The sequence below is a fragment of the Pithys albifrons genome, chromosome 4, assembly GCF_047495875.1.
Source record: "Pithys albifrons albifrons isolate INPA30051 chromosome 4, PitAlb_v1, whole genome shotgun sequence".
Lineage (NCBI taxonomy): Eukaryota > Metazoa > Chordata > Aves > Passeriformes > Thamnophilidae > Pithys > Pithys albifrons.
In genome coordinates, this window is record NC_092461.1 from 31,029,846 (window position 1) to 31,044,125 (window position 14,280).

Consider the following 14,280-nt stretch of genomic DNA (forward strand, 5'->3'; position numbering starts at 1 on the left):
TTCCAGTTTGAACCTTCCTTTGTGGCTGCACTGGTGTTTTGTGCTTTGGTTTTAATTCCATAAAAAAGAGATGTATGTGCCTGTCTTTAACTCCTCAGCAGACAGAACAGTGCTGTACTAACAAATTTATAGTCCTTTCTGGGGTAGGATAAGAAGAAATAACTCACATAGTTTCTTTATCATGCTTTGATTTGGTGGGGTTTTTTTCTGAAATTCCCACATAGTTGTGGTTTTGTCCTGTTTTGACACTGAGAACTGCAATTCAAGTATAATTGAGTGAATTGTTGCTAAAATAAGATTTTAATTTTTAGCCTGAGAAAATCCCACGAAGACATTAAACTCGACATGTCCTGAGAACGCCAAGACTTACATGTTCTTTTATTAGCAAGCAGCCAGAAATACTGGAAATAAAGGAGATTATATCTGAGTTTGTCAACATTACACATCCTGTCTGAAAAGTTCTCTTGGCATTTCCAAAGATTTCAGATAGTCGACTATTTAATAGAAAAGAATCCATTTATTTTTGAAGGATTTTGTTATTCTCCAAGATTTTAACAACATTTAGCATTAAATACCCTTGTGATAAAATAGTCTTTGGTTATTCACTTCACCTGGCTGAAACAGTGGCATGTTGTAAGCAGCAGTGGAATTGAAATATGCTTTAGATAAACAAGGACAGCTATTTGCTTTAGCTTAAAAACATGATGAGAATCAGGACTCACTTGAAGTTTCTGACATACCCATATGAAGTGAGACTTTAATCAGGAAAAATTCCTTCCCCATAATAAAGGAAGTAAACTGGAGATTGGTCAGTGGTAGGTTTCATCATAAAAGTTGTCAGAAATTCCTGGAAAAAACACAGGACATCTCTTAGGTCTGGTTCAGTTCTTTGTGTTAAAGATATTTTTCTGATACGATTTGTCTGCTTTTAACCTGGAAGTTCTTCCAGGCAGTGACCATGTCTGGCTGTGCCTCACTCAGTCTGCAGAGGACTGAAGGAAAACCCCAAATAACCCTTTCTGACAATCTGGCAGCACAACTGGAGTTGGTTTTGATGACAGAAAATCAATATTAATGTATCTTTGCAAGTTCCTTCTGCCCTGCTGGTTTTTAGAGCTGGACTCGGTGATCCTTGGGGGTCCTTTCTAGCTTGGGATTTTCTGTGAGAAAAATGACCAGTTTCTCGTTGGGGAAAAAAAACCTGGTGTGGTTTTATTTTCACTCTTTTAGAACAACCAATCCTGAGGTTCCTGTGTTGTGCTTAAAACACATAAACCAGAAATCTGGGGGGAGAAAAGGGCATCTGGATGGCTTTGTTGGCAGCTTGTTGTATCCAAGTGGAGTGTTTAGAGCTCCAGTAATAGGCTGGGAGAGGGAGCCAAGGACATCTAAGCCATGCTGGGGCAGGAAGTGGGAATTCATGCACAGCCTTTCTCATCCTGCGGTCGGAATTTTGCTGTTGGGAAGCAGGCGATTTTTTTTTGTTGCTTTTGGTGAGGTTTTTTTCAAAGAAAGCCACAACTTTTGCTGCCTTTGAGCAAGTTAAAATGCAGGTTTTCCAGTGTTGTGTTGGGGCAATGGTACTGTGGATGTTCCTCGGAGCACTTCCACTCAGGAGCGGGTGGTGGAGGAGCAGGAGCGCCTGGGGCTGCACTGGGGCTGGAGGGGCTGGAGTGGAATGACATCTGGGTTTGCCAGGGTGTGTTTTTGGCAGGATTTTCATTGCCTCCAAGGGCAGGAGGAGCCACAGTGAAGTGTGTTTGTGTTTCAGAAGCCTGATGTGCGGCTCTCCAGGGGCAGCATCGACCGGGAGGACGGAGGTCTCCAGGGCCCGGTAAGTGTCTGGGGGATCCTTTGCTCTCCCAGCTTTTCCTCCAGTTCCTGGTAGAACGTGTGCTGCACGTTGTGGGAGAGTACCTAAAGTTTTTGCTAAATGTTTCCACTATTGCATGGCTGTACAACTTTTCCAGGAGGCTCTGTTTCTGTGGGAACAGCAGCCTGGCAGACTCGTTCTTTCAGCAGTTTGGGGACTTTGTTGAGTTTTTGTTCTTTGGTTATTTTTCCCCTTGGAGCTGTTCTTGAAACAAATACTACAATGTTTCCATAAATGTGTTGCAATATTTTTTAGGTGGTCATGTGCTGTAGGACTGGGGCTTTTGCTTAAGCATGTGGGTTGTTTTCTGCAAGTTGTGTCAACAGGAAGCAGGATTAAAGTAACTTCTGCAGTTGTTTAAATATCTGAAGGGTTTTCTCACAAGGAATGTAAATGTTGCTGTTGTGTTACCCAGAAATCTGCTTGGGGTGAATGATCCTCTGTGAAACAATGGGAATAAATCCCACAGCCATTCCTTTATTCCCAGACAGCAGCTGCAGCTCGGGTGTTCTTTCTTAGTGGCTTAACTTCTGTGTGCTTAACTCAAACCAGCTCTCCGGTTGTTTAATTGCCGTTGGAATCTCTGGATCCTGCTGGTGGAAAGGGGGGTTAGTCTGGGGACTGCTGGGGACACAAAGGTGGTGCTTCATCCACTGTTTTTCCACAGGGGTCACCTTTAAAGTAGTGAACATTTTAAATTCACTCTCCTGGGTCATTTGGGATGCAGTTGTAAACTCCTACTTTGCCTTCAGCAATTCTTCACCGCTGAAGAATTTCGGGATTCTTCCTGCATTTGCAACCAAAGCACAGTCATGAATGAGTGTATTCCTGACACACTGCAGAGTGGCCTCTGGAGACATTCATGTCTGGAAGCTCCTAAGATTTTTTCCATGAAATTGGAGAAGACTATTAGTTGTTACTGTTATGCCTTGGATGTTGTTGCATCTTTATATAAGAGCAAGAGAAGTATTGCTGGGGTTTGTGCTGCTCCTGAAGATGCTTTGAGATGCCCTGGAGATTTTGAGGTCATGCCACAAGTCCTCCAGATCCCAAACTGTTTGTAGGGGAAGTCCTGTCTGCCCACTGGAAAGAGTGTGAAGAAAACACAAAGTGAGTTTTAAAGGAGATTCAAATTTGTGATAACTGCGCTTCTTGTTCCAGAATTTGATGTTGCAGTTTTATCATTCTTAATAGAGTCAGAACACATCTCTGACTTCATCTGCAGAGGGAAATACCTAATGCTGCTGTGAGTCAACTCTAGTATCTCACTGAGAGGATGAGAGGTCGGGCAGTGATACAAATGAGAAGTTCCCACACACGTTTCAGTATTTCCTGACTGATCACATTCTTTTCACATATACTTTCAGTACACAATTTTCTGGAAGTAAAAATGCAGGAATTGTTTTAGTGGGATTTTACTCTCCTTCCTTTCTTGCCCCCTTTATTTTCCCCTAGGGTTATCAGGTTTGAAATATTTAGGTTAGCAGCACAAATCCAAGTTAATGATGTGACTGAATGTCCCTCTTGGGAGGATGGCCAACCTCTTGGAGCAACAGACCAACGTGTTTCTGTTCTCCTTTAGCTTTTGGGTTTTTTTAAAAGCCCCTTTTGTTGTGCTGTCCAGCTGGAACTGCAGTTGAGCTTTGCACAAATGCTCGATCTCTACAGTGGTGACAGCATCTCTGTAGGGATGTCACCTGTCCTTGTCATCTGTCTTTGCTTCCAGAGTCTGTACACTTCCTTTGTCCACCCAAGTTCTAGGAGAAGATCCCAGCTCTGTTGGGAAATGTGCTGAGAACTGGCTGTTCTCAGAGTTTGAGATAGTGCTGATGGAAGCTGTAAGCACTGCAATAACTACTGGAAATGTTTGTTTTGTTTTATAGGCTGGTAACCAGCACATATATCAGCCTGTAGGTAAACCAGGTAAGCAGTAAATTCATACACTGTCATCTTGAATCCTTGATTACAAGTCTTCCAGCAGCAGTAGTGACAAAGGTTCACGCCTGTATTTCCATATAGGGGTGGGTTCATTCCGAGGTTCTACACATGTATGTTTGGTGTAATGTGTGCTCAGATTCCCTGTGCAAGGCCCCAGACATTCAGTCAGCAAAGCCAGGGAAGTGTTTAGATCAGCAGGCAGGAAGAGTCTGGAGGAAACTGAGTCAGTGTGAGCTTCACCTAGGGTGGAGTTCAGGCATGTAAAACAGAAGTAGACACCTAAAGTTGGGGCTTTCAGTTTCAAGTGAATCACACCCAGGATTCCTTCCAGGAAGAAGTCCAGTTTTCCCAGATACTCACAGCATGTTGGCTCTGAGGGGTGGGGTAGGTGTGCTGGGAGCAGTAGCAGTTGCCCCACATAGGGAATTTCAGAGTGTCTTACAAAGTTCTTATAAAGTGCAGCTCTTGCAAACAGTGAATTTACTGGCAGCCACATAAGGATGTCCATCTCCCTGCTAGTGGAGAAGTGCAGCCTGTGTGGCGTGGACAGACCAGAGTGGTGCAGGTACATGTGACATGTTGGTCTCTTACAAATGCCATGTCCTTGTCACACAGATCACGCAGCGCCACCAAAGAAGCCGCCGCGGCCCGGAGCGCCCGGGCACCTGGGCAGCCTGGCCAGCCTCAACAACCCCGGGGACAGCTACAACGAGGGCGTCAAGGTACATGGCTCAGGGCCACCTGAACACCCTCAGAAGGTCCAGCATCGCTGCTCTGGGGGGGTTGGTGCTCCTGAAGTAGAAACTTTGGAAAGCAAAGGCAACCAAACATCCCCAGTAAATGCTGTGGTGGGGCAGACACGCCCTCGTGGCTCTGCAGGGAGGTGGGAGGGACTGGCAGGCTGGAGTCCTCCATGGCTCTGATTTAGCATGTTCCTCATCTAGAGCCTTGCCCAAGTGAGTTTATTGCTAGTTTGAGAAGCATGAGATGTCCCATATGGACCCAGCATTCCCAGTTACACAGTGGCACCAAAGTCTCCTGTCCTTGGTCACGGGGGAGAGCCCTGTCTGAACTGTGGTGCTCAAAAAGCTATTGCAGCAGCTCCTCAAACCCTTCTAGCTCTGGGGAGCAAGGAAGAGAGGAAATGGGCTGTCTGACCTGGGATTGAGATTCTACTTTGTGTGTGTTGTTTCATGTCCATAAATAGGCAATAAAGCCAAAACTGAAACCTGTACAGCAGTTGGGTAGCAGAGATGCTGCTGTGGAACAACAGCCTGCTGCCCCTGCTGCAGCTGTGTCCATGGAACTGCTTCTGAGGATGTCAGGCACTTCCAAAGTCACCTCTCGGTGCACTGTTCCCTGCCTGGGGGACTCCTGTTATCCTTCTAATGTTCAGGAAACAAGCCTGTAGTGAAGAGTGAGAATCCACATTGTGGGGGCCACAGCCATTGGGATGAGTGACCCTCATTTTAGATGCTTTAAGAAAATACAGAAAAAGCCCAGTTCATCTAAGCATGAAATTCTAAATCTGCCATCAGAGCAGTGTGTTCAGCACAAATTGATCCAGGCACTGTCAGCCTGTCTCACTCCTGCTCTAGTTCTGGGATTGTTGGAATGTGTAGGAATCAGCGTAAACAGCAGCAGTGGTGAATTTGAGGAGGATTATTTATTATAAACTGATGCCAGTGCTTTTTGAGCTGCCAAGCCTCAGAAAATGTCAAAAAGTAATAACAGATGTGTTACTAAACTTGGCTTCTCTAAAATGTCCTTTCTAAATGCTGATATTGGAACACGAAAAATGTTTTGTGAAATACTTTCTTTTGACAACAAACTAAACCTGAGCAGCCAAAGACATCAGTAATGACAAGTGAACAAGATTTGTACACTAAATAGCTTCCTGAGTAGGAAAGAAGGGTGGATTTGATTTTTTCTGTTAAGATTTTCTTGTAATTGGGTTGTTTTATGTCCCATGAGGAGAACAGCCCATTGTTTTTTGGTATAGATTTGTTAATGGCTACAGTCCTAAACCGAAGATGCTTCCGGGATTCATTTCAGACTCCCTTTGCTGTACACCCAGTTCAGGCTCCGTTTCAGTCTCCCTTCTCTGCAGAACACAAATGGAGGGGATTGACACTGCTTGTCCTTAGGAGCCTTCAGGGCAGGCTCCAGGGAGCACGTGGGTCCGTGTTCCTGGCTGAGGCAGAGTCAGCCACTGCCACAGGGAAACTCACAACTTCCCAGTCTGCAGAGCAACAAGTGCTGATGTTGGGGATAAACTAAGAGAAATCAACTGTTAAGAAATACAGTGTGCATTGTCTTGAAAGGTGTTAGGGCCTGGAATCCCATGAGTTGGGTATCACCTAGAATGGGTTCTTGGTAGTTCTTCACCCTGACTGTGATTAGTCATTGAAGACAAGAGCTGCACAGTTACATGACCATGTATTTCCTATCCTGACTTCTCTAAACCAAAAGAAACATTCCAGAAATACGGATACAACATTTTCTTAAATCCCTGGAGTGATGGATTGTTTGTGTAGCGGGACCAGCATTCCCAGGGCAGGTTGTTCCCCACCGTTGCCCGTGCGCTCTGCTCCACTCACCCCTCTGCTGCTCACCAGACTGGCTTGCTCCTGTTCAGCTTTGCATGATCTCCTGCCATGTGCCAGGTAGAAGGACACGTGGGTGCATGGCCAACCCTGCACTGCCCCAGGGGTGAGAGCAGCCCTTCTGTAACACACACACTGAGAGCTAACACAATGACTGCTGGCACTGGTGAGGATGCCTTTTCATTGCAGGCTTTTTAACTGGTCTTTTATTGCTACACGTGTTTTGGGTTTGGTTTGGTTTGGTTTTTTTCCCCTGCTGAGTTTTATTAATATTGTTTTTCTTTTTTTCCCTTCTTTTGGTAAATTTACCTTTAACCTTCCCCCACATTCTGCTCAACCATAGCCATGGAGGGTAAGCAGTGCGTGAGCGTGTGTGTATGTGCCCTTTTCCAAAATGTCTTTGCATGTGACTTTGCCAAATGACTCTTTAACTTCTCGATTGCTGAAACTGATTCCAATCACAGCCTTTCCCTGCTGATTGAGCTGATTACAGTCTTCCCTTTCCTGAAGTACTTTTCTGATCAATGCTCTAGAGTGAATCTCTAATAGCTGTCGGTACCCACTTAATGAAGTGCTACAAAATGGAATCACCACTTGCTAAATCCTGCTTTCCTTCCTTGGAAAAAGTCTCATCCAAGTATTTCATAGTTTCCTGAGGGCAGTATCTCAGGTGCTTCCAGTCTCTGGAGCTCGGACCAGTCCTGAGAACCAGCAGTGACCTGGTGTGGGGGGCTGGAACCCCACAAGCCAGCTCACAGTGGGCAGCCACCCTGTGACCAGTAGGAAACCAGCAGGTTTTAATCTTCTGCTTCCACTGAGTGGTTCCTTGGGCATCCCATAGCAGGGAGTAGCTGCAGGAAACTGGGATCCCTGTGGTTTCACAGTTCAGAGATACTGAGGACCTTACAGAAGTTTACAAATTTTCTTTCATTTCTGACCCAGGATTATTTCAGTTTATTTCAGTCTGTCTTGAATTTAACCCCAGACAGACTTGACTTGTTTTGCATGAGTAAGGATGACAGGATTTTTAACTTACTACTTTTGTCTGATCTATTGGAAATCAACTGTCTAAAAGCATTCCATGTTTCCCACCTGTACTGGTGACACCATTTTTGTTAACCTGCTGTGGATTTTTACTAACAAAAGAACAATGTCATAGAATCATGAAATGGTTTGGGTCCAAAGAGACCTCAAAGATCTTCTCATTCCAGTTGTCCCTTTACTGTATCACTGTGTTACTGTGTGTTCTGACACACAGTTGCTTTGGAGCACAAGAAAAGCTCCTGGAATGAGGGACCTGTTACCTGTTGTGTTCAACCACTTGGACACATCAAGTACTTGGTACTCCTCATTCCTCAAATTATTCTCTCTCTGTTGAGGGAGTTACATGGGAAGCTCTTCAGGTAAAAAGTGCCTGGTGTCATTTCACAGACCAAGTTCAGTCAGAAGAACTAAAAGGAGCTTCCTTCAGATCCTGGAGCGAGTGAGCTCAGCCAGGACAGGGCACCAGTGGGGCTGGGCAGGGGGGCTGTTGGGAATACAAGGAATGTGAGCCCTTCCCAGCGGGCTGCAGAGGTTGGGAAGTTGCTGAGCCCCATCTGCTGGGGACAGGAGGTTCAGCAACCACCCTCTGCTTGCAGATCCAGCCGCAGGAGATCAGCCCTCCTCCCACGGCCAACCTGGACCGCTCCAATGACAAAGTCTACGAGAACGTCACGGGGCTGGTGAAGGCTGTCATAGAGATGTCCAGTAAGATCCAGCCAGCGCCGCCCGAGGAGTACGTGCCCATGGTGAAGGTATGGAGGCAATGCCTGAAACTGGGGGTTGTTTCTTGCCTGGTCCAGGTCCTCAAGTGGCATAGGAGACACTTCTGGGAGGCTGGAAATGGAAAGGCTTTGTATGTCTGTGGGGGGTTGACTTTGGTCAGAGGCTGGAGCTTTGAGACCTGTTCCCAGTATTATGCACAACAGGCTTTATTCCCCAAGTTGCCTGTGCTTATCCAGGGGGGTGAGTTGTGCACTGTCTTCTCCACAGTTTGACTTTTCCAAGAAAAACTTTTTATTAACGGTTGTTTGGATGGTGAAACACACAATTCCTGGTGGGATTTTGAAATGTCTCAGCCATGTTCTAACTGCCATTTTACCCAGATAAGGAAGGAACTAAGTCTATCTGCTGCCTCTTGCGTTCCTACAGTTCTCTGATCTATTCATCTAAGTCTTGAAAGTTTATTTTCTTTTTCTTAGGAAGTTGGTTTGGCACTAAGAACTTTACTGGCAACTGTAGATGAGACCCTCCCAGTGCTTCCTCCAAGCACCCACAGAGAGGTATGTGTTGCTCTGCTCACCTGAGCTCAGCCTTTGCCTTTCCACAGCCTCAGCCATTGGGATGGTGCTGGTGCTCCCTTCTTGGCACAGGCACACGCTTTGGTTCACTGAGCAGGCTGAGCTCCTGGATTGTAAGTCTACACTAAATAAATTTTAGTAAATTGCTGCATGGACACAGGCTTGGTATTAGTGAGGATGCTCAAATGGGATGGAATAAGAAAGGTGACATAAACCCCAGTATTCCCATGCAAGGAAACCCTCTGGGGGTTAATTCAAACTCATTGAACAGGTAATTGAGCAGAGGTTGGTGCAGCTGGAAGGTTTCTGTAGTTACGTAGTTCTGAGAAGTGACTGAGGGCTTTCAATGAATTCATGAGCAGAAGACTTTTCTTGTAAAATCTTGGAATAAGTGGAACAATGAGATAGAGAATGGTTCTTTAAGTGCAGTCTCAGAGAATCATCCTGACTCAGCCATGTGGTTAAACAAAGCTTCTTGACTGGTTGTTTTATTTAGAGCTACTTTAATGATTACAGAGCTGCTTTAGTAATATAAAGAGTGATGGTAACAGGGACCTGGAAACCCATAGCAAGGTGTTAGTGCCAAGCTGTGGGTTAAATCCACTGCTTGGGTCTTGGTGCTGTTTAACAGCAGGTGGCTCAGCAGCTCTCAGGGCTGCTCCTGATCTCCACCTGGTGTTCAGCAGCAGGTGCCAAATTCCATCTGCTGCTCCACGTGGAGCAGCTTCAGTGAGGGATGTCAGGCAGGGGCTGTGTCTTTGGGGTGTGGCTGTGAGTGCAGAGCTCCAGACACCTCCACCGCTGACAGAACTGTCTTGTTGCAGATCGAGATGGCACAGAAGCTGCTGAACTCGGACCTGGCCGAGCTCATCAACAAGATGAAGCTGGCTCAGCAGTACGTGATGACCAGCCTGCAGCAGGAGTACAAGAAGCAGATGCTGACAGCTGCTCACGCTCTGGCTGTGGATGCCAAAAACCTGCTGGATGTTATTGATCAAGCCAGACTGAAAATCAGCCAGTCCAGACCGCACTAAGCGCGGAGGGAAGAGTGACATCAGTCTCAGAATTCTGCTTGCGACAGGATGTTCTTCACTTCCACCAGCAGTGAGGATTAACCCAGTGCAGTCCTGGCCTTCCAGCGCCTCTCGCTGCAGCAGACCTGACCCGCCGCAGCTGGTTCTCTCACTGCTGCAGCAGTTTAACCACGTCTTTATCATAAAGCCAAGCTGGTCTGGGATTCAGAAGTGGCATTGTCACAGATGGTTTGTACAGGAGTCCTCGGGAACTCGGCCACGGAGCACAGGGCCCTTGACACCATCGCATGGAGCTGCCACAAGGGTCACGGTCTCGGAGCCGAAACTGTTGGAGCAGCAGATTGGAGAAAGATATTGTGAAGTGAAGAATTCGGGGAAACCTCAGGGCTGAGAATTCTTGCCCACAGTATATGAACTATCCAGACTGGAATTTTTTTTTATTAGAACACTTATGTCGCAATATGCTAATCACGATTTACAGAGAAATAATAAAAAGCTATATTTTCAAGACTTCAGTCATTTCAAGACAAACTAAAGCCCTCTTCATCTTCCTGCCTTTTTCTTTTACGTGACTGTGTGAAGCATTTGTTTGGAACTAGCTGTAGGACACAACTGAACACTCGTCTTTTTCACCAGGATAACGTGCCAGTTCTTTTGTAGCAATGTTGTTTTCCTTGGAAGTGAAAATGCTGCTTTGTACCAGAGCAACTCAGAGCTGCATTTAGAGTTCTGTAACCATCCATGTCCCCCATTTTTATATAATTTATGAAGACAGATTAAAGCCATGATGACTATTTTAAACCCACTGTAGTTAACTAACCCATCGTTTTGTCTATCTTGCTTGGGAGGAGTTACAGTAGAGCAGTGTAATTAGATTTTCCTTGGTTTTCCAGTTACGCCATCTGTTCTGTTGAAATAAAAACCACACTCCCTTTTTGCTGTTGAGGGATATAAATTATTCTCAGGAAGAATATAATGAACTGTACAGTTACTTTGACCTATTAAAAAGGTGTTACCAGTGAACCTGACTGTGTTATTTTGTATGCATGCACTGCAGAAGAAATCACTGAGGATTTTCTCTGCTTGGAGTTTTCCCCCATCCTAATCCACAAGCTTTTAAGAATTCATATATACAGGACTTGAGCTATAGAAAATAAGCACTGAAGGAGGAAATCCAGGATTTAGGAGTTCTTTGGAGAAAGTTTTTCCTTCAGCACAGAACAAGTCAGTGTTACCACCCACGTAAGTTGACTTGTAATTAATTGGAAAGTCCTTCAGACTTTTTAAAATGAATTTTCCTGGGGGAGGTTACTTGAAAAAGGGGCTGGGCAGTGTAACAGTGGAGGGTTTGCAGGAGCTCATTTGGAAAGTCAGTTGAGTGCTCAGCAGCAGCACAGGGATCAAATTCTTCCATGGGTGCCTGGTGTCTTTTAAAATAAATGAACTTCCCCCAAAACTGGTTCCAGAAGATGGGACAGTGCAGAGACAGTGTTTGGTTTACATGTGGAACAACCCTTGTCTAACAACTCTGGAGCCCTTCTTACATAAATGATAATTAAGCATTGCAGGATGTTCAGGTAATACTTTGAAATACACATTTGAAACACAGCCCTTAACTTGTTCAGTTGCTCTGCCAAAGTCCTGCTCAGGTTATTTTAGAAAATACGTACTTTTTAAGTTGCTCCTTTCGTATGCCATGTTAACATCATCTCCCACACTCACCCTTCAAAGCAGTTTTCAGACTTTTTTTTCTGGAAGGGCAAAAAAATTCTACACCTTGCACAACCTCAGCCTTTTGAGAATTGCAGCTTCTTCCCACGCTGTGAGTGCACCAGATCCCTGCTGTGCCCCATCTGTGCCCCCTGCATGTTCCCAGCATGAGCTGCACGGTTGGTAGAGTCTGAACTGGGCATGTTGCAGCACCAACCAACTCAGCACTTCTATTAAACCTGACCACATCCTGCAGCTCCAGGCTGTTCTCAGCCCATGCTCAGTGGGATTTCATTACCACCTCTGTCCATAGGCTGTGGTGCAATTAGGAGCCTTAACTGTACTTGTGGAGTACAAAATCTGACAAGCCAAGTTGTAAAGCCCCAGATTAATGCACAAACACAGTTTTTGGACCAGCTTAGGTAACACTGTCATTCTCCACCTGCTCCCCTTCACATCTATCCACGTGAGAGACAAGACTACAAGTAGATATTCTTTATTACAGGCAGGTACAAAACTTAATTAGTCAAAAAGACCAAAGCCCATGTCATCATCAGATTCCTCTGACTCTTCTTTCTTTTCCTCTTCTTTCTTCTCCTCAGCTAGAAAAAGAGAAAGGAGTCAGATTTTATGTTCATTTTATGAGCTTTTAAGTGTCCCTTGCTACTAAAGGCTTCATATACATCAGGAAGCAAAACCTGAGCAGTCCTAAAAAGCCAAGCCAGGAAGGCCTGGAGACTCATGTTTGCACCATTAGAAAAGGGGGTTTGTGCCTTCAAAAATAATTTTTATCAAACCTGAAAAACTTTAGAGGAGATCCTGATGACATAGAGACAAATCAGCCTCAACTCTGAGGTGACACTAATGCTGTAACACTGACTCGATGAGCAAGGCCGGCCTTTCTAAGGGGGAGGGTGCTTTGCTCTAGAACACTCACACACAGACCATGAGGCACAAACCACACTAAAACAGCATCTGCAGCTGGTCCTTGCAGCGCTGTAGATGCCCCATCCCTGGAAGTGTCCAAGGCCAGGCTGGATGGGCTCTGAGCGGCCTGTTCCAGCGGAGCTGTCCCTGCCCAGGGCAGGGAGGGCTGAAACTACAGGACCTTTACGGTCCTTCCCAACCCAAACCATTCAATACAGGACTAGCTGACCTTTCAGTCCCGCCCCACGGACCCCGATCCCACCCCCGGCCCCACTCACCGGGGGCGGCCCCTCCGGCGGGTGCGGCCCCTCCGGCGGGAGCGGCAGCAGCGGGGGCGCCTCCGCCGCCCGCGCCCACGTTACAGATCAGGCTCCCGATGTCGATGTTCGCCAGCGCCTGCGGGGAGCAAACAGCGGCAGCGCGGCCTCGTTACCACGTGTGTGTGTGTGTGTGAGAACCCCACACGCCGACCCCGCCCGGCCCGCGGCCCCGCTCGCTCACCTTGGCGAACAGCCCCGGCCAGAAGGGCTCCACGTTCACTCCGGCCGCCTTGATGAGCGCATTGATCTTGTCCTCCTGCAAGGAGAGAGCGGCGGTGAGGGCGCGTCCGGCCCCTGGGCCGGCCATGCCGCGCGGCCGCCGCCATCTTGTGCGGCCGCACTCACCGTCACGGTGACCTCGTCGTCGTGCAGGATGAGGGCGGAGTAGATGCAGGCGAGCTCGGACACGGAGGCCATGGCGGGGCGCGGTGCTGGTCGCCGGGTGGGTCGGCCTTAGCTTCGTGAGAAGGACTCAGCACCTTGGGCCGCCGCGGAGCGAAAGGAGGCGCGGCCTCTGGCGCGCCTTTATAATGGCGGTGATGCCGCGTCATAGGTGACGTCACTCGCCGGACACACTGCGCATGGCGGGCCCGCCTCCCTCTCCTCCGCCTCCTCCCCTCGGCTGTGTGGGGAGCGGGCGTCACCTGCAGTTCACTCCTTCACAGGCAGCGAGTCCTTCCCTTCCTCACAGACAGCGAGTCCTTTCTTCCCCACAGGCAGCGAGTCCTTCCTTCCCTCACAGGCAGTCAGCGGCTGTATACATGGCAGTAATCACCTGCTGCGATTTAGTTCCCTCACAGGCAGCGAGTCCTTCGTTCCCTCACAGCCAGGGAGTCCTTCCTTCCCTCAGAGACAGCGAGTCCCTTCCTCAACATCCAACACGCAGGGATAATTCTCCCTGATCCCCGCGTCCTCGCAGTCCGCCCGTGTCCCCCAGGGCCGCATCCACACGGCTGTAAATCCCTCCGGGCATGGGCACTGCGGTGCCAAGGCTGGAAAACTCCTTCGGTGGGGAAACTGGAGGGCAGGGAGGTGATTTGGGACAGCCCTTCATCAAGGGCAGGTCCTGCCTGAGCAACTCAGGCGCCCTCAGTTTTGGAGTCAAGCTTTCAAATATAAGGTAGAGCGAAATTATTTGAGAAATGGGAAAAAGCTTGAAAGCGTAGAATCCTAAAATGACAATGTTCCATCACTACCAAAGCGTATCCAACACTCTGCTGTTGTGATGGTCCCTCATAAAAATCTGAGGGTTTTTTAGACCAGGTGAAAACTGGGGGAGGCAGGAAAGACTTGGCCTTTTGTATCCATCATGATCAGAAACAACTCAGAATTTCACTAAAGGAAGTTCTGACACTACTCACTGATGGAGATGATAAATGCAGAGCCTTGCAGTGCGTGCTTAACCCTATTAAATGGGGTCACCAACTCTGAATTTAAGCATTTACTCAAATTTCCTATTCAAGGCACAGGGCAATCGTCTACATTTTAATACCTAACTCAAAGTAGGAAATAAATGCATCTTTCCACGGG

The 14,280-nt window shown here is 47.2% G+C and overlaps 2 protein-coding genes across 14 annotated transcripts in view; one reads left to right on the plus strand and one right to left on the minus strand.

Moving 5' to 3' along the window:
* Positions 1–10,816, plus strand: part of PTK2 (protein tyrosine kinase 2) — a 186,268-nt gene extending 175,452 nt beyond the window's left edge. For all 13 annotated transcript variants that reach the window (XM_071553777.1, XM_071553772.1, XM_071553775.1 and 10 more), the window contains 6 exons: positions 1,772–1,834; positions 3,757–3,796; positions 4,427–4,533; positions 8,058–8,213; positions 8,661–8,741; positions 9,584–10,816. In XM_071553777.1, coding sequence (XP_071409878.1) covers positions 1,772–1,834; positions 3,757–3,796; positions 4,427–4,533; positions 8,058–8,213; positions 8,661–8,741; positions 9,584–9,793 — 657 coding nt within the window. In that variant the 3' untranslated portion in view covers positions 9,794–10,816. The remainder of the gene's footprint in view (positions 1–1,771; positions 1,835–3,756; positions 3,797–4,426; positions 4,534–8,057; positions 8,214–8,660; positions 8,742–9,583) is intronic.
* A 1,167-nt stretch (positions 10,817–11,983) lies between these two features.
* Positions 11,984–13,277, minus strand: RPLP1 (ribosomal protein lateral stalk subunit P1). The gene is made up of 4 exons (XM_071553780.1): positions 13,096–13,277; positions 12,932–13,006; positions 12,709–12,826; positions 11,984–12,105 (listed from the first exon to the last, which is right to left on the minus strand). Exons 1-4 carry the CDS (start codon positions 13,165–13,167, stop codon positions 12,026–12,028), a joined length of 345 nt encoding a protein of 114 aa, XP_071409881.1. The 5' UTR covers positions 13,168–13,277; the 3' UTR covers positions 11,984–12,025.
* Positions 13,278–14,280: the final 1,003 nt, after the last annotated feature.